Here is a 25,000-nt window from a genome sequence, read left to right on the forward strand (position 1 = left end):
TACGGCCAGTGTGTGTGTGTGTGTGTGTGTGTGTGTGTGTGTGTGTGTTGTGTGTGTGTGTGTGTGTGTGTGTGTGTGTGTGTGTGTGTGTGGTTGTGGTGTGTGTGTGTGTGCTGTTGTGTGTGTATGTGTGTGTGTGTGTGTGTGTGTGTTGTGTGTGTGTGTGTGTGTGTGTGTCTGTGTGTGTGTGTGTGTGTGTGGTGTTGTGTGTGTGTGTGTGTGTGTGTGTGTGTGTGGGTGGTGTGTGTGTGTGTGTGTGTGTGTGTGTGTGTGCGTGTTGTGTGTGTTGTGTTGGTGTGTGGTGTTTGTGTGTGTGTGTGTGTGTGTGTGTGTGTGTGTGTGTGTGTGTGTGTGTGTGTGTGTGTGTGTGTGTGTGTGTGTGTGTGTGTTATGACATTAAAAGATTATTGAATAAGCTGCAGCCAGAGCCGGAAAATATAGTATCATATAATGCGAGTAATGGAGGGATATAGCCAGGTGAGAACACACGACACAGGTAATTGTTGTTATTTACGACAGTTGTGATGGAGCTGCTATTGGATCTGTCTGAAGGTTGGCTGTGACTGTGGTGCATGTGTCTGATGAAGTCCAGGTGATGAATGGAGGGAGTCTGGAGGGTCGGTGTGTTGAGTACCTCTTGAGCAGTGAGACATGAGTGACCCAGGACAGTTTTGCATGCATTCTTCTGCAAAATTGTCAGATAGTTGTGTAGTGGTTAAGGAGGAGGACGAGCAGGGGAGGTGTAGGTGAGTGGGGGTGATGACTGAAAATCATATGGATATCGTTAAACTCAGCTGCAGTGAGCGCAAGTGTAGTAAGACGACGAAGAACGTAATGATATCAGAAATATTTAGTAATGATACGGACGTCTTAGTTTGTGGTCTAAACTGACACTGAAAACTGTGGTGGACTCCACTACCTAGATGGGGTTTAGACCTGGTGAGACACTGGGTGTTGGGGCATGACTGGGAGAGAGATTGATGGAATAAATTACGGCTTTGTTTGGTTCATGATGGCTTGGATGACGATGGTCCAACTTTGAAGTCAGGTGAGGGCGTTCAGGACAGCAATATTGTACAAACTGCTGCTGGCAACGTTGATATCAACGGCAGAGTCGTCAACGGACTTTGATCAACCCGGTGCGTCCATCAAGGCAACGTTAACTAGGAGTTGGAAGGGAGGCAGATGTGAGGACTGGAAGGTGGAGATGGCCCGTCAGAAGCGTCTACCCTGACGATGTTCACGGATGAACTCTGTAAGCCACGTACTGAGGTTTCTGCCCACCCAAGAGTTGGTGATTTGTTGTGGTTGACTAACTTGATTGCTCTGGTGAAATCAACGAGATGAGAGCCACAGGGGAGCAAGCATGCATTCCTCTGAGTTACAATAGAACTGTTAAGGAAATTGACGGAAAGGTAGGCTGTAGAGCAAGTGTTCATACAGTATTATCAGACTATAATTTGTATTGAGCTTGCAGTGTAAACTCTGTTAAACACAAAGCTTTTACATAGTAAGCTGGAGATCTGGGCACTGGCCATGGGTCACATCTCACGTGGAACCTGTGGGTTGTTGTCTTCGGCACTGAGGAAAACATCTGAAGTCTTAAAGAAAATGTGGAATTTAAAATTGATGTAGAGACGCGCTGGTGATGGAGCAGACAAGGTGCCATAATCAATTAGAAACTCTTTGGAGAGTTTCATGGTTGGGTCAGTGGGTGTAGCGGTGCACAGCTTTACCTTAAAGCTGTGCAGTTGTCTGGTGATTCCAAATTCCTACCCCGGCACTGGGGTCTGGAGGTGAGGAGGTCTTACTAAAAGTAAGTTGAGAGGAAGTACAAGTGTGACCGTGTATGTTCATAGAGTGGTGACATAAGCTGAGCTGCATCATAGGTAGAGAAGTGACTAATATAAATAAATAAAGAGCTATGGTTGTTTAAGCTGCTCGGGTCATAGTTTCCCACGTCACTGGTTGTTGGTGGATTGTTTCAAGTGTTGCATATTGGCAGGGTTATGATGACTGTGGCAACGCGCACTTCACGAATCACTTTGTTACGGACGGAGTAGATAGGGTAACTGACATCTTACCAGCTACTACCAGGCGCGCTACACCATCCTGGACGTTTACCACAACAATCATCAATAGATCAAGTTCCATAAGATGTATCGGAAACTATAATAAACCAACGAATAATCCAGTCGAGTACGTAGCTAGAGTGAAATATAACATCAATACTTGTACCTTGCCTCTCTGAGTCCTTCAAAAATCTAATACCATAAAATAAACTCAGCTGAAAGTCCGCTACCTCGCAAACGCGGGAGACAGCGACAAAGCTAAATAAATAAATAAGATAAAAAAATGAACTCGGCTGAAAGAGTCTTTAATCACCACATTTAGTGATCGTGCATTAATGAACAATACACAATAGTTGAATATCTAACAATACAACGTACACTAGGATGGTGAACTATCAACACAGATCAATGCCATCAAGAACCACACTTACAAATTACACTCTAGCAGCGTATATGTTATTGATACATAGCGAGACATTCCTGATACATAGCGAGACATTCCCTGCAGTCACGGGAGACACTGACACATATCAATAGACCTTATTCTTCACGTTGATACATATTGTAATCAGGTCATCCCCGTGAAGCAACTCCCTAGGCATCCGACCTCCCTAAACCTAACCTTTACAGAGTGGTCTCCACAGAGTATCTCGTCCACGGTGGGAGTCAGTGAGACTAAAACAGAAAGTGACCTGCTAAATTGTCCTTATATAGAGCTCAAATCCAACCACCGGATCGCGGTTGCTGCACTTCAACCCGCTCCTCTGAGCAAACATGGCATATCAACAGAAGAGAATGCACTTTACTTTGTTGTCTCGTGACACGCTAGTGTTCATATTACATATGTTACAGATGGCGCAGAATCCAGCAAGTATTGCTAATATCACATGTGTCCCTCTCCCTACATGGATCGTAAACATGTCATTCAACATTAGGAGACAGTTTCAGCAAGGCTTGATGTTCCTGTGAGAGACGGCCATGTGAAGGATAGTAACATGATAGAAGGCCAAGTTTCACTGCTACTTTTGTCTCTTAATGATGGGTGTCATCCAGGGCAGGTCAGGTGGGTGTAGTCTTACTGATGTGGGCGTCATCCAGGGCAGGTCAGGTGGGTGTAGTCTTAGTGATGTGGGTGTCATCCAGGGCACGTCAGGTGGGTGTAGTCTTATTGATGTGGGTGTCATCCAGGGTACGTCAAGTGCGTGTAGTCTTACTGATGTGGGTGTCATCCAGGGCACGTCAGGTGGGTGTAGTCTTACTGATGTGGGTGTCATCCAGGGCACGTCACCTGGATGTAGTGTTATTGATTTTTGTGGATGAGGTAATGGTTGATTTCTGTGGTGATGCAGACCAAATTATTCCTCATATTGCCAAATTATGCCTCATATTGGCTTTCAAGTCCAAAGTTACTGAGCAATCCACTGCCAAAAATGACGTTTTATTGCACTGGTCTGTATGCTCTGACGCTTAGTAAACGATGAGAGAGAGAGAGAGAGAGAGAGAGAGAGAGAGAGAGAGAGAGAGAGAGAGAGAGAGAGAGAGAGAGAGAGAGAGAGAGAGAGAGAGAGAGAGAGAGAGAGAGAGAGAGAGAGAGAGAGAGAGAGAGAGAGAGAGAGAGAGAGATTTTCCACCAATTCGTTGCACATTTCCAGCAGTAAGCTTGGGTGAGCCACAAGATCCTGGCCAAGCTGGAATCATCACGTTCCTAACGAAAACTTACGATAGTTTTCAGAGGCAGGTGAGGGATCTTGGTTGAGGCGGCTCTTATAACTTATCGTAGCGGAGGTTTTATCTCCTGTGTCTCTCTCACGGCTGATATCGGCCTAATCCCTCGCCCACTTGGGACTCGTTTACTTGTTTTTTCTCTCTCTTTCCTTCCTGGTGTTTGTAACTACCTATTTGTCGTGTTCTGGGAGGGAATTATGCACTCATGTGGTCCCATCTCTTGCGTGTGTGTGTGCGTTGTATGTGAGTGTGTGTGTGTGTGTCTGTGTGTGTGTGTCTGTGTGTGTGTGGCTATCATTTTCATCTTTGCTTAACGATGAGAAAGTCTTACAGTCGGGTTTCAGAAGTGGTATCGGATGTGTGGATCAGGTGTTTGCCTTGAAGAATGTATGTAAGAAATACTTAGAAGAAATAAATGGATTTGTATGTAGCATTTATGGAGCATATAACAAGGTTGACAGAGATGCTTTGTGGAAGGTATTAAGTGTATATTGTGTGGGAGGTAAGTTGTTAGAAGCAGTGAAACGTTTTACCAAAGTTGTAAAGCATGTGGACGACTAGGATGAGAGGAGAGCCATTCGTTCCCAGTGAATGTTGGTTTGCGGCAGGGGTGTGTGATGTCCCCATGGTTGTTTAATCTATTTACGGATGGGATTGTTAGGGATATAAATGCAAAAGTTTTGGAGAGAGAGGCTGGTATGCAGTCTGTTTTGGATGAGAGTGGCTTGGGAAGTGAGTCAGTTGTTGTTCGCTGATGATACAGCTCTAGTGGCTAATTCGGGTGAGAAACTGCAGTCTGGTGACTGAGTTTGGGAAAGTGCGTAAAGGAGAAAGTTGGGAGTAAATGTGAATAAGAGAAAGGTTATTAGATTCAGTAGGGTTAGAAGGACAAGTTGATTAGAATGTAACTCTGAATGGAGAAAAATTGGAGGAAGTGAAGTGTTTTAGATATCTTGGAGTGGATATATATATATATATATATATATATATATATATATATATATATATATATATATATATATATATATATATATATATATATATATATATATATATATATATATATATATATATATATATATATATATATATATATATATATATATACATATATATATATATATATATATATATATATATATATATATATATATATATATATATATATATATATATATATTGGAAAGAATAACAATTTTGCGCGTGATCAAGATTTTCCTTTGAGTCCACGGGGAAAATTGAAACACGATAAATTCAAAAGTGCACTTTCGTGTAATAATCACATCATCAGGGGAGACACAAGAGAGAAATATGTCAAATGCCTTGTTTAATCACGCCAAAAACAATGATCATAGCTTTTGGCGTGATTAAACAAGGCATTTGACTTATATTTCCCTCTTGTGTCTCCCCTGATGATGTGATTATTACACGAAAGTGCACTTGGGAACTTAAAAGTGATTCATTTCCCCGTGGACTCATAGGAATATATATATATATATATATATATATATATATATATATATATATATATATATATATATATATATATATATATATATATATATATATATATATATATGTATATATATATATATATGTATATGTGTGTGTGTGTGTGTGTGTGTGTGTACATGTAGGAAGAGAGGAAAGTGATTGGTTCTCAGTGAATGTAGGTTTGCGGCAGGGGTGTGTGATGTCTCCATGGTCGTTTAATTTGTTTATGGATGGGGTTGTTAGGGAGGTGAATGCAAGAGTTTTGGAAAGAGGGGCAAGTAAGAAGTCTGTTGTGGATGAGAGAGCTTGGAAAGTGAGTCAGTTTTTGTTCGCTGATGATACAGCGCTGGTGGATGATTCATGTAAGAAACTGCAGAAGCTGGTGACTGAGTTTGGTAAAGTGTGTGATAGAAGAAAGTTAAGACTAAATGTGAATAAGAGCAAGGTTATTAGGTACAGTAGGGTTGAGGCTCAAGTCAATTGGGAGGTAAGTCTGAATGGAGAAAAACTGGAGGAAGCGAAATGTTTTAGATATCTGGGAGTGGATCTGGCAGCGGATGGAACCATGGAAGCGGAAGTGAATCATAGGGTGGGGGAGGGGGCGAAAATTCTGGGAGCATTGAAGAATGTTTGGAAGTCGAGAACATTATCACGGAAAGCAAAAATGGGTATGTTTGAAGGAATAGTGGTTCCAACAATGTTGTATGGTTGCGAGGCGTGGGCTATGGATAGAGTTGTGCGCAGGAGGGTGGATGTGCTGGAAATGAGATGTTTGAGGACAATATGTGGTGTGAGGTGGTTTGATCGAGTAAGTAATGTAAGGGTAAGAGAGATGTGTGGAAATAAAAAGAGTGTGGTTGAGAGAGCAGAAGAGGGTATTTTGAAATGGTTTGGTCACATGGAGAGAATGAATGAGGAAAGATTAACAAAGAGGATATATGTGTCAGAGGTGGAGGGAACGAGGAGAAGTGGGAGACCAAATTGGAGGTGGAAAGATGGAGTGAAAAAGATTTTGAGAGATCGGGGCCTGAACATGCAGGAGGGTGAAAGGCGTGCAAGGAATAGAGTGAACTGGAACGATGTGGTATACCGGGGTCGACGTGCTGTCAATGGATCGAACCAGGGCATGTGAAGCGTCTGGGGTAAACCATGGAAAGTTGTGTGGGGCCTGGATGTGGAAAGGGAGCTGTGGTTTCGGTGCATTATTACATGACAGCTAGAGACTGAGTGTGAACGAATGGGGCCTATGGTGCCTTATCCTAGTGCTACCTCGCACACATGAGGGGGAGGGCGTTGTTATTCCATGTGTGGCGGGGTGGCGATGGGAACAAATAAAGGCAGACAGTATGAATTATGTACATGTGTATGTATGTATATGTCTGTGTGTGTATATATATGTGAACATTGAGATGTATAGGTATGTATATTTGCGTGTGTGGACGTATATGTATATAGATGTGTATGTGGGCGGGTTGGGCCATTCTTTCGTCTGTTTCCTTGCGCTACCTCGCTAACGCGGGAGACAGCGACACAGCAAAATAGAAATAATAATAATATATATATATATATATATATATATATATACATATATATATATATATATATATATATATATATATATATATATATATATATATATATATATATATATAGATATATAAATATATATATATATATATATATATATATATATATATATATATATATATATATATATATATATATATATATATATATATATATATATATATTTCTTTCAAACTATTCGCCATTTCCCGCGTTAGCAAGGTAGCGTTAAGAACAGAGGACTGGGCCTCTGAAGGAATATCCTCACCTGGCCCCCTTTTCTGTTCCTTCTTTTGGAAAACTAGAAAAAAAAAGAGAGGGGAGGATATCCAGCCCCCCGCTCCCTCCCCTTTTAGTCGCCTTCTACGACACGCAGGGATTACGTGGGAAGTATTCTTTCTCCCCTATATATATATATATATATATATATATATATATATATATATATATATATATATATATATATATATATATATATATATATATATATATATATATATATATGTATATATATATATATGGTGTGCAAAGTGAGAGGGTTAGGGAAAATGATTTGGTAAACAGAGAAAAGGTAGTAAAAGCTTTGCGGAAGATGAAAGCCGGCAAGGCAGCAGGTTTGGATGGTATTGCAGTGGAATTTATTAAAAAAGGGGGTGACTGTATTGTTGACTGGTTGGTAAGGTTATTTAATGTATGTATTACTCACGGTGAGGTGCCTGAGGATTGGCGGAATGCGTGTATAGTGCCATTGTACAAAGGCAAAGGGGATAAGAGTGAGTGCTCAAATTACAGAGGTATAAGTTTGTTGAGTACTCCTGGTAAATTATATGGGAGGGTATTGATTGAGAGGGTGAAGGCATGTACAGAGCATCAGATTGGGGAAGAGCAGTGTGGTTTCAGAAGTGGTAGAGGATGTGTGGATCAGGTGTTTGCTTTGAAGAATGTATGTGAGAAATACTTAGAAAAGCAAATGGATTAGTATGTAGCATTCATGGATCTGGAGAAGGCATATGATAGAGTTGATAGAGATGCTCTGTGGAAGGTATTAAGAATATATGGTGTGGGAGGAAAGTTGTTAGAAGCAGTGAAAAGTTTTTATCTTTTTTATCGAGGATGTAAGGCATGTGTACGTGTAGGAAGAGAGGAAAGTGAATGGTTCTCAGTGAATATAGGTTTGCGGCAGGGGTGTGTGATGTCTCCATGGTTGTTTTAATTTGTTTATGGATGTGGTTGTTAGGGAGGTGAATGCAAGAGTTTTGGAAAGAGGGGCAAGTATGAAGTCTGTTGGGGATGAGAGAGCTTGGGAAGTGAGTCAGTTGTTGTTCGCTGATGATACAGCGCTGGTGGCTGATTCATGTGAGAAACTGCAGAAGCTGGTGACTGAGTTCGGTAAAGTGTGTGAAAGAAGAAAGTTAAGAGTAAATGTGAATAAGAGCAAGGTTATTAGGTACAGTAGGGTTGAGGGTCAAGTCAATTGGGAGGTGAGTTTGAATGGAGAAAAACTGGAGGAAGTGAAGTGTTTTAGATATCTGGGAGTGGATCTGGCAGCGGATGGAACCATGGAAGCGGAAGTGGATCATAGGGTGGAGGAGGGGGCGAGAATTCTGGGAGCCTTGAAGAATGTGTGGAAGTCGAGAACATTATCTCGGAAATCAAAAATGGGTATGTTTGAAGGAATAGTGGTTCCAACAATGTTGTATGGTTGCGAGGCGTGGGCTATGGATAGAGTTGTGCGCAGGAGGATGGATGTGCTGGAATGAGATGTTTGAGGACAATATATGGTGTGAGGTGGTTTGATCGAGTAAGTAACGTAAGGGTAAGAGAGATGTGTGGAAATAAAAAGAGCGTGGTTGAGAGAGCAGAAGAGGGTGTTTTTAAATGGTTTGGGCACATGGAGAGAATGAGTGAGAAAAGATTGACCAAGAGGATATATGTGTCGGAGGTGGAGGGAACGAGGAGAAGAGGGAGACCAAATTGGAGGTGGAAAGATGGAGTGAAAAAGATTTTGTGTGATCGGGGCCTGAACATGCAGGAGGGTGAAAGACGGGCAAGGAATAGAGTGAATTCGATCGATGTGGTATACCGGGGTTGACGTGCTGTCAGTGGATTGAATCAGGGCATGTGAAGCGTCTGGGGTAAACCATGGAAAGCTGTGTAGGTATGTGTATTTGCGTGTGTGGACATATGTATATACATGTGTATGGGGGTGGGTTGGGCCATTTCTTTCGTCTGTTTCTTTGCGCTACCTCGCAAACGCGGGAGACAGCAACAAAGCAAAAATATATATATATATATATATATATATATATATATATATATATATATATATATATATATATATATATATATATATATATATATATACATATATATATATATATATATATATATATTTTTTTTTTTTTCTTTTTTTTGCTTTGTCGCTGTCTCCCGCGTTTGCGAGGTAGCGCAAGGAAACAGACGAAAGAAATGGCCCAACCCACCCCCATACACATGTATATACATACGTCCACACACGCAAATATACATACCTACACAGCTTTCCATGGTTTACCCCAGACGCTTCACATGCCTTGATTCAATCCACTGCCAGCAAGTCAACCCCGGTATACCACATCGCTCCAAATCACTCTATTCCTTGCCCTCCTTTCACCCTCCTGCATGTTCAGGCCCCGATCACACAAAATCTTTTTCACTCCATCTTTCCACCTCCAATTTGGTCTCCCTCTTCTCCTCGTTCCCTCCTCCTCCGACACATATATTCTCTTGGTCAATCTTTCCTCACTCATTCTCTCCATGTGCCTAACCATTTCAAAACACCCTCTTCTGCTCTCTCAACCACGCTCTTTTTTTTTCCACACATCTCTCTTACCCTTACGTTACTTACTCAATCAAACCACCTCACACAACATATTGTCCTCAAACATCTCATTTCCAGCACATCCATCCTCCTGCGCACAACTCTATCCATAGCCCACGCCTCGCAACCATACAACATTGTTGGAACCACTATTCCTTCAAACATACCCATTTTTGCTTTCCGAGATAATGTTCTCGACTTCCACACATTCTTCTAGGCTCCCAGAATTCTCGCCCCCTCCCCCACCCTATGACCCACTTCCGCTTCCATGGTTCCATCCGCTGCCAGATCCACTCCCAGATATCTAAAACACTTTACTTCCTCCAGTTTTTCTCCATTCAAACTCACCTCCCAATTGACTTGACCCTCAACCCTACTGTACCTAATAACCTTGCTCTTATTCACATTTACTCTTAACTTTCTTCTTTCACACACTTTACCAAACTCAGTCACCAGCTTCTGCAGTTTCTCACACGAATCAGCCACCAGCGCTGTATCATCAGCGAACAAAAACTGACTCATTTCCCAAGCTCTCTCATCCCCAACAGACTTCATACTTGCCCCTCTTTCCAAAACTCTTGCATTCACCTCCCTAACAACCCCATCCATAAACAAATTAAACAACCATGGAGACATCACACACCCCTGCCGCAAACCTACATTCACTGAGAACCAATCACTTTCCTCTCTTCCTACACGTACACATGCCTTACATCCTCGATAAAAACTTTTCACTGCTTCTAACAACTTGCCTCCCACACCATATATTCTTAATACCTTCCACAGAGCATCTCTATCAACTCTATCATATGCCTTCTCCAGATCCATAAATGCTACATACAAATCCATTTGCTTTTCTAAGTATTTCTCACATACATTCTTCAAAGCAAACACCTGCTCCACACATCCTCTACCACTTCTGAAACCACACTGCTCTTCCCCAATCTGATGCTCTGTACATGCCTTCACCCTCTCAATCAATATCCTCCCATATAATTTACCAGGAATACTCAACAAACTTATACCTCTGTAATTTGAGCACTCACTCTTATCCCCTTTGCCTATATATATATATATATATATATATATATATATATATATATATATATATATATATATATATATATATATATATATATATATATATATATATATATATATATATATATATATATATATATATATATATATATATATATATATATATATATATATATATATATATATATATATATATATATATATATATATATATATATATATATATATATATATATATATATATATATATATATATATATATATATATATATATATATATATATATATATATATATATATATATATATATATATATATATATATATATATATATATATATATATATATATATATATATATATATATATATATATATATATATATATATATATATATATATATATATATATATATATATATATATATATATATATATATATATATATATATATATATATATATATATATATATATATATATATATATATATATATATATATATATATATATATATATATATATATATATATATATATATATATATATATATATATATATATATATATATATATATATATATATATATATATATATATATATATATATATATATATATATATATATATATATATATATATATATATATATATATATATATATATATATATATATATATATATATATATATATATATATATATATCACAAAAGGCAAGTTTATATCCATCATGTGGGAATCTATATACAGAACTATGTTGTTAAACTTCCACTTGGTTTATTCCTCTCAGCTTCACCAATTTTCTTCCTCGATGTTGCGACATTGTCAATGGCTGTTTGCTGTAAGAATCTTTTTTTAGTTTGCATCATACTGGGAACTTACATGAATGTCTTAGTGTTTGTCGAGGTGCTGTCCTCTCCAGTTTCTCTACTCTTTTACATTTCTCTTCTGGCCTTGTTTTTCTGATTTGTGTGTAGTGTAGGTTCTGGGAAGTTTCAGCAATATCCTGTATAACTTCTATGTATATACTCCTACCTGCAAATTCTTAAGGCTGTTAAGAAAAAAAGAAAACGATCATTACATCTGGTTTCGTCTTTCCATCTTGGGCAGACACATAATGAGTGAAATCATCCACATTCGTTGTCTGTCTAGACACGCAGAATTTGCGGCCGTGATCGTGTCTTCTGATGACTGTGTCCAGCACGGCAGTCTTACCTCCTCCTCCTCCTTCTCCTCTACGGGGAAGTGGATACTTCCTCACACGTTGTTCAAGTATTTTATTTTCTTCTCTTGGAAATTTTTCTTGTAATTCCGGGACACAAAAATCAGTAATGATTCAGAGGGAGTTAGTGGTGCGCTGCCTGTCAGTCCCGTCTGTAGGTGAGAGACGAGAGACAGGAGAAACAAAGTACCAGTCAAGGTGGATGGAACTGCTGGCAGATGACCAACTCAAGAGACAATGGTAGGTCGTCTCCCGCCCTTGTTAGCTGGACTGCATCCTAATTAGCTGAGCCTTTGGTGAGGAAGGTAGGTGGGGTGTGGGGGAGGGGGCGGAAGGTGGTGTGTGTGGGAAGGGAGCAGCAGCAGCTGGGGTGAGGGGAAGGAGGCAGAGATGGGGTACGAGGGAAGGAGGCAGTAGATGGGGGTGTGTGAATGCGACCGGAAGACGAGAGTGTGAGGTGTGTGGCTGATGTGGTAGACTGACCCCGACTCCTGGTGTACCACCGACCAAGCGGATCTGTGGATCAAACTGAAACTGTACAATTTTGTACCTTTAGTTGTAATGCTGCGTATCTACTATTAGCCATAAATTATCATAAATAGTATCTACTGATCTCCTTTATCAGCTGCGCTACCAAGCACAGCACCTATTGTGTTGAATCATTACTGAGATCGTGCAATATTCACTGGGCTGATTATCTTGGGGTAAAATGAAAACGTCGCGCATAACTCATATGGGAGATACGCATGTGATGTTATGCTCGCCATCTGAAAATTTTTACAAAAATTATAGCTGTTGAATTAAGTTATTTTTCACCCGTATAACTACGTACGCACAGTCTGTTTAAATAAGATTTCGTTCAAGGGTTATCTATGGACTAACATGAATTCTAAGAGATTAATTTAAAAGTTTTTTTTTAAAGATTTTGCGCGTTTGTATGTTTCTCTTTCACGGCTGAACCGTAACACCTTCAGGTCACAAATTTTGTTTGTACTTCAGAATCTGAGCAAAGTTTTAAGTTACCGCAAGTTGGCGTTGAAGTGTTTGCATGTTTGTTTGTAGACACTTTCACATCCAAAGAGCGGCAGAACCGTAGCGTCTAGAGTTCCCCGGATTTCAGATGTGGATACTTCAGAACCTGGACGGTTCATTAAGCTCTCATTCAGAATAAGTGACCCAGAAGCCTCACACTACAATGCTGGCGCCTCACGATCAAAGGCACGATACAAGGGTACTCGAGCCTGGGCTATGTTGCCAACAAAGGCCACTCTTCAAGTTGAAATCCACATTTCTGTTCCTTTTTTTTAATGTTACATATTTTTTCCATGTACTACCGGTCACCCAAACTAGTTACATATATTTCAAAGATGTGTTTATATCATAGTGTCCATCAAAGAATAATTCAAAAAAGAATATTGTTTTCAATAGAGTACCAAGTTTGTATGATGAAAGCTTTTCACAGTTTTCAGTGGACCAAACTGAAACTGCTCCACGATCAAGTGTTTACTTTGCGTTGACTGAACACATTGGAACACTTCGATGTGACCAGGAAGTCTCTTGTGTTTACAAAACGTCCCGAGTAAAGTCTGGATGGAAGGAAAATCTTAATTCATTGTAAATGAAATTTACAACTCAAAGAGAAGTGTTATGGAGTTAACATTTATTGCCTGCACCTCAGAGCAGTAGACGTGACCTGATCTAACCTTACGCCTTGTCCTCCGGTGTTGCCATCCTTCGTATTTTGTGTTAGATTTCTTGTCGTTCTCTGGAAGAGGGTCATCATCACTGGGTCAAATCACACAGGACCTCCACAGATTATTTTCTTTCTTCATCACGGACTTTACTATCAGTTCCCAGCGCGACAACTCCCTGGTAAAGATGTGATGAAATACAGTATAATCAGCCGTGATCAGACCGGTAATGAGAATGCCTCTCTCGCAGACTCTGAGCCAGATTATCCTGGGTCGGCTTCTTCCCAGAATCGGCTTCTGAGGACCAGCGCTGAGCAGTTCTCCTCAGGCAGACAGGGTAGTATATTGCCTAGTTCTGGATCTGTGTGTGTGTCATGATCAGGCAGGTAGAGAGGTGTGTGTGTGTGTGTGTGTGTGTGTGTGTGTGTGTGTGTGTCATGATCAGGCAGGTAGAGGTGTGTGTGTGTGTGTGTGTGTGTGTGTGTGTCATGATCAGGCAGGTAGAGGTGTGTGTGTGTGTGTGTGTGTGTGTGTGTGTGTGTGTGTGTGTGTGTGCCGTAATCAAACAGTTATAGAGGTCATTTTTCTTTAGCACTTGACCCTATTCTGTTGTTGGTTGCAGGTGTTGAGTGGTAGCAACAACATCAAGATTCATGCCGTCCACACGTACACAGTTCCTCCTCAGACGGAGAGAAACATTATTGTACTCTGTGTGAACGTCATCATTGTGCTCTCACATTCTGATATACTCTAAATACCTGCATAACCTGCCCACCAGCTGGTGGGTGAAGGTCCCTGCTGTGTATAGAAATCTGCTGAATCAATACTAAAGTTGTGATGAAAATGATCCATCGTCAGTCCAACTGTTCGTATGTTAAGTGTGGCAGGTCGGCCCACACTTTAACCCTCGGAGGTCCTCCTTGAGTGTTTCCTGCAGCTGAGGAGATACTTTAAGCACATCAGTTTATGTTGTAGTATTGAGCTAGTTTGGGCTAGTTGATTCTGTCGGCTTTAGGCCTATCGATTGCCAGGGTTATTAAAGCTGACAATATAATTTAAGACTCACCAATCAAAATAACTGGAAACACCTTCAGCGTGTATGGCTCTTGTGTCATTTGTGGGAAATAGTTGTATTATCATAAGGCGGTGAATACGGGGATTAATGGCCTTATGTAGTGAGTACTTAATCAGGTCCTTGTCTTTGTGGTCTGTACACTTCGGGTGTGCCTAGTAAACATTAGGGAAAAAACATTTCTTCATTTTTCTCATTTAGATTCCTATTCTACTGTATTTTCTTACCTTCCACAACGTCCGTGGAAAATTTCTATTTCATCTTCTCTGCAGCGTATAGTTTGCTTCTCTTTTCATGGATATGTAATTTTATTACGGTTACTTTTCCACACCGTGAATTGCCCATACACCGATGTATTATTCAAGTTTGTTGCAAGTATAAGAAGAGAGAAAATGAAATATACATGAAGAAGTGAAAAAGTAATTGACGATGGAAAAACGTCTATATGCAGAGATGCCAACATAGATTGTGTAAATTATGGCATGGAATCAAGGGAGTTAGATAGGAGTGGAAGGTATTTGTGTGTGTAGTGTTTAGATGTGCAGAAGAGTGTGGCATGAGGAGGCAGGAGGTGAAAGCATGATTAAGTGTAGTGGTTGGTTGAATAAGAACGCTGAATAACAAGTGGGAGGAAAAGGAAAAAACGAGGAAGGATAAGAGTGCAAGGGATCGGGGTGAATACAGCAGGAAAGAACAGAAGGTCAAAAGAATATTATGGCAGCTGAAAAAGAGGGTATGTGAGAAATGGATGAGAGGGTATCTACAATCTTTAGACAAATTAACAAAATCTTTGGAAGGTGAATAGTGTCTGGAGAAAAAAGTACAGACAGGGCGACAGTGAAGGAGGCAGATGGAGAAGTGGTAACAGAAAAAAAGAGGTGAAAATAGAGATATTAGTAATCTAAGCGATAGCAGAATGTGGTAGATGATAGGGAACTGGACTTGGTGACATGTGGAGTGAGAAAGTCATGTCGAATGTTTTAGCAAATACAGATATCGTTAAGTTCCTTGCACGAGGTGAAGTCTGGGAAAGCAGCAGGATGTACGGGACTGTTATTGAACTTTACAAGAAAGGAGATAAGAATGCCAGTAGCTAGTTAACCAAAGTGTTCAACGTTTGTATGGCTTAAGGTGACGTGCCGGAGAACTATCGCTACTTTTCGTTGTAGGGAAATGTTGAACTCCTTTAGAATAATTCTTCGACAAGACTACTCGCTTTCTTCAGACGGACGGATGGTGATACAGCCTCGCCGAAGTTAAATTTTCACTTGTTGTAACAACAAGCAGGTGGAGCCTTCCTTCCTCTGACCGACGTACTACGTCAAAGCTTATAGTTTATGCCTCTCTCCTTAGGTCCACCCTGGAAGTTGAGTCTTATCTTCCTCAAAACATTTCTCTTATACGAATCATCTCACTTTTCCCTCATTCAAGTCACTTCTCTCAGTCGAGGCTGTTCTTTTTTCCTCTTCCTTCAGGTCTTAGTTTTAGACGGAAGCCTTCCCCTTACCTCCTTGCGCTGGTTACATCCTCGTTGTCAATGTTCTCTTTTCACCTTTTCCTTCAAGTCAGTTTTATAGAAAGTCTCGTACCTTTCCTCATCTTCAGGTTAGCGCTAAGTAGAGACTGTAAGATAAGCTGTCTTTTGTTTCTCCCTCATGCCACCGCTCGACTTCCTCCATCTTTTATGCTCCTTCAGATGATCCATCTAAGTGGCAACATTCTCTCCTCTTTTCACAATGGGCCATTTCCATAATGTTGAAGTTACTTATTATACTTCTCCAGTCTTAGGCAAACTTTTTAAGTCAAGGTTCATATGTTCTCACCTCCCTCATCACTTTACTAACTCAAGGCTCTCCCTCCTCTCATCCTCGCTCAGGTCACCGAACAGTGTGAGGTGTGTCCTCTTTTCCTCTTGCCGTTGGACATATCTCGAAGATTTTGATCTTTTTCTCCTCCTGCCTCCAGGTCGTTCCTGTCAGTTGAGTCTGTTCCTAGTCTCGTCTTCCCTGAATTCATTTCTCTATGTACAAATACTGACCTTTCCCAGTGCCGTCAGATCACTTCATGTTTTAGTTCACCGTCGTTGACACCCTCAGATGTATAGTGATCCGTACTCTCTACCCCTCAGTAACTTCTCTAAGTCTGGGTGTCTCCACCTTCAACAGCCTCAGGTAACGTCTTTACATCTGAGGTTTCCGTCCATCTCACCATCAAGTAACATCAGGTAACTTTCTCATTTCAGGTTAACACTTTACCCATCCTTTCTCCCTACCACAGGTTCAGGTCAATGGGCTGACGGGACTCATCAAGTTTGACACGGAGGGATTCCGGCGTGACGTCACCCTCGACATTGTGGAGCTAACTAAAGAAGGTCTCAGTCGTGTCGGCAGGTCAGTTTCTCCCTCGTCTGTTTATTGTGTTGTGTGGGTGTAGAGATGAGTAGGCCACCCAGGGCGCCTCTCCTGAGGCATGTAATATAATGATCGTAACCCAACACGTATGTACCTGGGGAGGTGATAACAAGTAGTGGTGATGTGAGAAGGAGATGGAGTGAGTATTTTGAAGGTTTGTTGAATGTGTTTGATGATAGAGTGGCAGATATAGGGTGTTTTGGTCAAGGTGGCGTGCAAAGTGAGAGGGTTAGGGAAAATGATTTGGTAAACAGAGAAGAGGGAGTAAAAGCTTTGCAGAAGATGAAAGCCGGCAAGACAGCAGGTTTGGATGGTATTGCAGTGGAATTTATTAAAAAAGTGGGTGACTGTATTGTTGACTGGTTGGTAAGGTTATTTAATGTATGTATGATTCATGATGAGGTGCCTGAGGATTGGCGGAATGCGTGCATAGTGCCATTGTACAAAGGCAAAGGGGATAAGAGTGAGGGCTCAAATTACAGAGGTATAAGTTTGTTGAGTATTCCTGGTAAATTATATGGGAGGGTATTGATTGAGAGGGTGAAGGCATGTACAGAGCATCAGATTGGGGAAGAGCAGTGTGGTTTCTGAAGTGGTAGAGGATGTGTGGATCAGGTGTTTGCTTTGAAGAATGTATGTGAGAAATACTTAGAAAAGCAAATGGATTTGTATGTAGCAATTATGGATCTGGAGAGGGCATATGATAGAGTTGATAGAGATGCTCTGTGGAAGGTATTAAGAATATATGGTGTGGGAGGCAAGTTGTTAGAAGCAGTGAAAAGTTTTTATCAAGGATGTAAGGCATGTGTACGTGTAGGAAGAGAGGAAAGTGATTGGTTCTCAGTGAATGTAGGTTTGCGGCAGGGGTGTGTGATGTCTGCATGGTTGTTTAATTTGTTTATGAATAGGGTTGTTAGGGAGGTGAATGCAAGAGTTTTGGAAAGAGGGGCAAGTATGCAGTCTGTTGTGGATGAGAGAGCTTGGGAAGTGAGTCAGTTGTTGTTTGCTGATGATACATCGCTGGTGGCTGACTCATGTGAGAAACTGCAGAAGCTGGTGACTGAGTTTGGTAAAGTGTGTGAAAGAAGAAAGTTAAGAGTAAATGTGAATAAGAGCAAGGTTATTTGATAGGTACAATAGGGTTGAGGGTCAAGTCAATTGGGAGGTAAGTTTGAATGGAGAAAAACTGGAGGAAGTGAAGTGTTTTAGATATCTAGGAGTGGATTTGGCAGCGGATGGAACCATGGAAGCGGAAGTGAATCATAGGGTGGGGGAGGGGGCGAAAATTCTGGGAGCCTTGAAGAATGTGTGGAAGTCGAGAACATTATCTCGGAAAGCAAATATGGGTATGTTTGAAGGAATAGTGGTTCCAACAATGTTGTATGGTTGCGAGGCGTGGGCTATGGATAGAGTTGTGCGCAGGAGGGTGGATGTGCTGGAAATGAGATGTTTGAGGACAATATGTGGTGTGAGGTGGTTTGATCAAGTAATAATAGGGTAAGAGAGATGCGTGGTAACAAAAAGAGTGTGGTTGAGAGAGCAGAAGAGGGTGTTTTGAAATGGTTTGGTCACATGGAGAGAATGAGTGAGGAAAGATTGACCAAGAGGATATATGTGTCAGAGGTGGAGGGAACGAGGAGAAGTGGGAGACCAAATTGGAGGTGGAAAGATGGAGTGAAAAAGATTTTGTGTGATCGGGGCCTGAACATGCAGGAGGGTGAAAGGAGGGCAAGGAATAGAGTGAATTGGAGCGATGTGGTATACCGGGGTTGACGTGCTGTCAGTGGATTGAATCAAGGCATGTGAAGCGTCTGGGGCAAACCATGGAATGCTGTGTAGGCATGTATATTTGCGTGTGTGGACGTATGCATATACATGTGTATGGGGGTGGGTTGGGCCATTTCTTTCGTCTGTTTCCTTGCGCTACCTCGCAAACGCGGGAGACAGCGACAAAGCAAAAAAAAAAAAAAAAAAGTGTGTGTGTGTGTGTGTGTTGTGTGTGTGTGTGTGTGTGTGTGTGTGTGATCATTATTAATGATTATAATTTGTGTGTTACTGAAAGAGAGTCTTATACTCGTGTTGCTACGTCTCATAATCTTTTGTACATGTACTATGTACTTATGCAAACACACACACACACACACACACACACACACACACACACACACACACACACACACACACACACACACACACACACACACACACACAAACACACACACACACAAAACACGCCTTAGCCTAAGGCAGGTACCTATTCATCGACCAGCCCCGAAGGAAGGATGAACACCTTGGGTGGGTGTAGACTCGCTGACAAGTCCAGGATTCAAACCCATGCGAATCCAGCCTCAGGATGGCCTATGCTGACTCGTGGTCAGTAACGCTGGCCACTACACCAAGGAGGTCATATGTCTTTTAGTCTGCATCTGTGGATTTATGATGATAAGCTGATAGTTTTATGCGTCTGTTTTCATACACTATTTTCATGAGATGTTGGCAGTATTTGTAGAAATGGAGACATTAAACATAACCATCTTTACCCTCAGCGCACACAGGACCTCTGCTGCCTCACCCATCTTGTGCCTCACTTCATCTTCCACATATCCACCCATTACTATATCCACTTCCAGGCATCGAAATACTCAACATCTTCCAGGTTCTCTGTTTTCAAAGTTAAACTCAAACAGACCTGTCTCTCTCGCCTGCTGGAAACTAATTTCCTTACTTTTATTCAAATCAATTCTTAAATATCCATTCACACATCCTCCCAAACTCAGACACCGTCTTCTGCAATTTCTCACATGAGTGTGTCACCACTTGACTCACTCGAGTCTGCAAAGGTTCACCTGAGTCTACGCAGAGCAAATGTTGCACCTACCAGATCTCGTCCCCTTCCCTTTCTCCCCACCTGACAGCAGGTCTGCCCTTCTCCACAAATCCCTTGCATTTTCCTCCCAATCATAGACATGTTGAGCAGCTTGAGGCATGACCACCTTCACCTGGAACAAGTCATCTTCTGTTCCTCCTCGCACACACGTCTAACACTTTTGAGGAAAATTCCGCGCTGCTTCGAATCGTTATCCACACATCGTCTCAATCTAACATTACATGATTTCTTTAGACCCATAAATGCCACAGAAAAATCCCTTTTCTCAAAATATTTCTGACACAGATTCTTCAACACAATCACCTGGTCTCCTCATCCTTTAATACTCTTGAAGACACACTGATCCTCCCTAATGTGATGCTCTGTACCCATCATCAGCCTCTCAGTCACCACTCTACAATACAACATACCAGGTATACTCAAGATACTCATATCGCTGTAATTCTAACATTCACTTTTGTTCACCTTGTGGTTTATACAATGGCACTGAATACGGCGTCCGTCAGTGCTCAGGCACCTCACCTTCAGCCATATACACAGCTAAGCATATATCCAACCTAACAAGAATGGTGTCGCTCCCTTCTTGAAGAAATTTACCTAGAGTCCCATCCTGTCCAACCGCTTTGCCACACTTGATTTTACGCTGGACGTCTCACTTCCTCCTTTCTCTACACTAAACCATTTACCACGACTCTCTTGTTCCACTTACCCCCCACATCGCAAACACTCCACATCTGCCACCTTAACATATTACACATTCAAAAGTCCTTCAAAACTGTCACTCCATCTCCATAACCCCTCTTTCTATGCCTGTTACCATTTCCCCATTTTCGCTTCACAATGATGATTCAATTTCATTTCTTGTTCTTGTCACACTTTTCACCTTCTAAAACATCTTTTTTTTACTTTCCCTGAAGTTTACCTCTACTCTCTCACCCCATGTTTTCATTGCCCTCAATTTGGACTTGAATTTCTGCCGCTTTCCCTTGCATGTACATGCATAAATCTGAGACACATCTATATGATATTACATATATGTAAGAAGCGGGGAAGCTTTGGGTATTGCAACATCACCTGAAGAAACTGTGTAATACTTCCCGCTCTCATACCTGGAGGGCAACTGGGAGTGATAAGTTTTGTGAAAGTATTCAGTACCCACATACCATCATGCTCTCATCTCCCAGCCCACAGGCTGGCCTGAAAATCACTGCAGGAAAACTCTGATTGTAAACAAAAGTATATATACAGAAGGGTTATATATCCCCCCGACCCATTCAATGACTTATCTCCAGGTAACTTAGCTTGCTTTTTTATCTTACTGAGAACAAATTGTGACATTGTAGGATATGTGTTTTGTTAGATGATAATATAGATGGTCCACTCATCACTCTTCTACGTCAGCATCATTCTGGTTAAGTTCCAGAGCAATGTGTGTGTGTGTGTGTGTGTGTGTGTGTGTGTGTGTGTGTGTGTGTGTGTGTGTGTGTGTGTGTGTGTGTGTGTGTGTGTGTGTGTGTGTGTGTGTGTGTGTGTGTGTGCCCCATGTTTCATAAGGGCCACAATATTTCGTTTCTCATATACACTTTACCAGTCCCATGTTCCTCTCTCATTAATTTGTGATTACATTTGCTAATTGATTCGTGTGTGGTGGTCGGCGGCCAGGTGGGACCCAACGTACGGAGCCAACTATACGAGAACCTACAGTGAAGTGCAGCAAGGGATCGTTGAGAGCCTCCAGAACAAGACTCTCATCATAACGAGCGTCCTGGTAAGTCCTCCTGTGGTATAACATGGTATGGCACCTGTCACCCTCAACAGCATGAAATGCCACCCGACACCTGGCGTAGAAGGAAAGCTACTAGAAGCAATGCGAGGAATTAACTGTGTAGGGTGTGTGTGTGTACAACTAGAAAGAGAGGATAGTAAGAGGTTCCAGGTGAGGGTTGGCTCTGTAGCAGGGGTGTGTTATGTCACCACGGCTGCTTAGTATATCTATGGATTGGTTGGAGATGGAGATGGATGAAAGACTCTTGGAGAAATGGGCGAGTATGCAGTCTTTAGGGAGTGAGGGAGTGGAAAATGAGTCATTTGCTATTTGCTGTTGACACAGCACTGTTGGCAGATTCGAGTGAAAAACTAACCTGTCTCTCTGCATTGCTAAACCTTGCTTTTATGCACATTTACTCCAACTTAGTCCTTTCACAGTTTTCCAAAACAGCCACAAACTTCTGCAGTTTCTCACTCGAATCTGACACCAGTGATGAATCATCAGCAAAAAACAACTGACTCACTTCGCAGGTCCTCTCATCCCCTGCAGACTGCACTCTCTCTGAGTCTCGCATTTCACTCCTTCACGACTCCATCCATGAAAAGTCAAACAGTTATGGTGTCGTCACAAACCCCTGCTGCAGACCAACCTTCACTTGGAACCATTCACTCTCCTCTCTTCCAAACCGTGCTTACACCGTACACCCTTCGTAAACACTACTCACTGCTTCTGGCAGCTTACCTCCCATACCACATATTCTTAAGCCTTTCCACAAGGCGTCTCTATCAACCCTATCATAGGCTTTCTCCAGATCCACAAATGTCACATACAGATCCATCTGTTTTTCTAAGTATTTCTCAAACACATTCATCAAAGCAAACACCAGATCCACGTATCCTTTATCACATGTGAAACCACATTGCTCCTCCCCAATCTGATGCCTGTCCATGCCTTCACCATCGCAACTAATACCCTCCTGTACAACATAACAGGTATGCTCAACAATCTTATATCTCTGCAGTTTGAAAGCACCTAAATCCCCTTTATCTTTATACAATGGCATTGTGCATGCATTCCGCCAGTCCTCAGGTACCTCACCATGATCCACGCATACATTGAAAATCCAAACTAACCAATCAGCAATACATCACGCATATCATTTTTGGTTTCCCCCGTCCCCTTTCTCCTTCCATTACTGACGCTTATATCCTTATAGTCAAACTCTCTTCACTCATTCTTACCGTACACACTGCTCAGTTCTCGCAGTCATTCTCTGCTTCCTTCCACACATCTCTCTCTTACACTGGCATTTGCATAATCAAGTCTCCTCACACAACAAATTATCCTCGGGCATTCATTTCCAACACATCGACCAGCTTCCATTCTTACGCAAGAAGGATCGAAGAATCGCAACCACAGAGCACCGTCAGGACTACTATGCTATCATACTTACCTATCTTTTCCCTCACAGTCAGTGACGTCTCATTCTACACACTACCCAATGCATCCAGAACCTTCATATTCTCACCCATCCTATTATTCCCTTCAGCTGCCATTTCACTCAGGTTCTGCTCATTCAAAATTTCACTCAAGCCAACTCATCTCGCTCCTTAATAAATTTCATATCATACTAGTTTTAGAAGTGGTAAAGGATGAGTGGACCAGGTATCTGCTATGAAGAAGTTGCGCGTAAAATATTTGCCTAAGTTTCTTGATAATGTTCCCCCTTTTAGTAGAGATATCAAGTTGTTAAGCACTTTATCCGTGTATAGAGTTCCTCTCCCCATCATGCTACATGATATTGTGTTTACACTATAACATCACATGAAGTGAATGCCGTCTCGTATGTCCCCAGGCAGCCCCGTACAATATGCTGCGGGAGACATCCGAACAGATGACGGGCAACGACCGCTATGAGGGCTTCTGCATCGACCTCATCCAAGAGATCTCGGAGATCCTGGGCTTCAACTACACCATCAAGATAGCAGACGACGGCCAGCATGGCAAGTATGACAGCAAGAAGAAAAGATGGAACGGGATGATTGGCGAGTTGCTGGCTCAGGTGAGTTAGAGAGAGAGAGAGAGAGAGAGAGAGAGAGAGAGAGAGAGAGAGAGAGAGAGAGAGAGAGAGAGAGAGAGAGAGAGAGAGAGAGAGAGAGAGAGAGAGAGAGAGAGAGAGGATACATATACACTTGTATAACATTATCATTTCATTATCAAATTGTAAAATCTTCCTGCAGAAAGCTGATTTGGCCATCGGTGACCTGACCATCACGTACGAGCGAGAACAAGGGGTGGACTTCACCATGCCTTGGATGAACTTAGGTAAATACCTTGAGTAATACACACACTTGCCATGTGACGCTGGGATATAGGACAACACCCACACTTGCCATGTGACGCTGGGATATAGGACAACACCCACACTTGCCATGTGACGCTGGGATATAGGACAACACCCACACTTGCCATGTGACGCTGGGATATAGGACAACACCCACACTTGCCATGTGACGCTGGGATATAGGACAACACCCACACTTGCCATGTGACGCTGGGATATAGGACAACACCCACACTTGCCATGTGACGCTGGGATATAGGACAACACCCACACTTGCCATGTGACGCTGGGATATAGGTCAACACCCACACATGCCATGTGACGCTGGGATATAGGACAACACCCACACTTGCCATGTGACGCTGGGATATAGGACAACACCCACACTTGCCATGTGACGCTGGGATATAGGACAACACCCACACTTGCCATGTGACGCTGGGATATAGGACAACACCCACACTTGCCATGTGACGCTGGGATATAGGTCAACACCCACACATGCCATGTGACGCTGGGATATAGGACAACACCCACACTTGCCATGTGACGCTGGGATATAGGACAACACCCACACTTGCCATGTGACGCTGGGATATAGGACAACACCCACACTTGCCATGTGACGCTGGGATATAGGACAACACCCACACTTGCCATGTGACGCTGGGATATAGGACAACACCCACACTTGCCATGTGACCCTGGGATATAGGACAACACCCACACTTGCCATGTGACGCTGGGATATAGGACAACACCCACACTTGCCATGTGACGCTGGGATATAGGACTTTCTGCAGCTTTAACAAGGATTCCAAACACATCGGCTCTCGTAGGAATTATCCTG

At 41.8% G+C, this 25,000-nt stretch overlaps 1 protein-coding gene across 1 annotated transcript in view; it reads left to right on the plus strand.

Moving 5' to 3' along the window:
• LOC139747606 (glutamate receptor ionotropic, kainate 2-like) overlaps positions 1 to 25,000 on the plus strand; it is a 775,400-nt gene that overhangs the window by 684,926 nt on the left and 65,474 nt on the right. The window contains exons 21-24 of the mRNA XM_071660081.1: positions 17,018 to 17,130; positions 21,701 to 21,806; positions 23,662 to 23,868; positions 24,047 to 24,131. Coding sequence (XP_071516182.1) covers positions 17,018 to 17,130; positions 21,701 to 21,806; positions 23,662 to 23,868; positions 24,047 to 24,131 — 511 coding nt within the window. The remainder of the gene's footprint in view (positions 1 to 17,017; positions 17,131 to 21,700; positions 21,807 to 23,661; positions 23,869 to 24,046; positions 24,132 to 25,000) is intronic.

This window comes from Panulirus ornatus, chromosome 69, assembly GCF_036320965.1.
Source record: "Panulirus ornatus isolate Po-2019 chromosome 69, ASM3632096v1, whole genome shotgun sequence".
In the NCBI taxonomy this organism is placed as follows: Eukaryota; Metazoa; Arthropoda; class Malacostraca; order Decapoda; family Palinuridae; genus Panulirus; species Panulirus ornatus.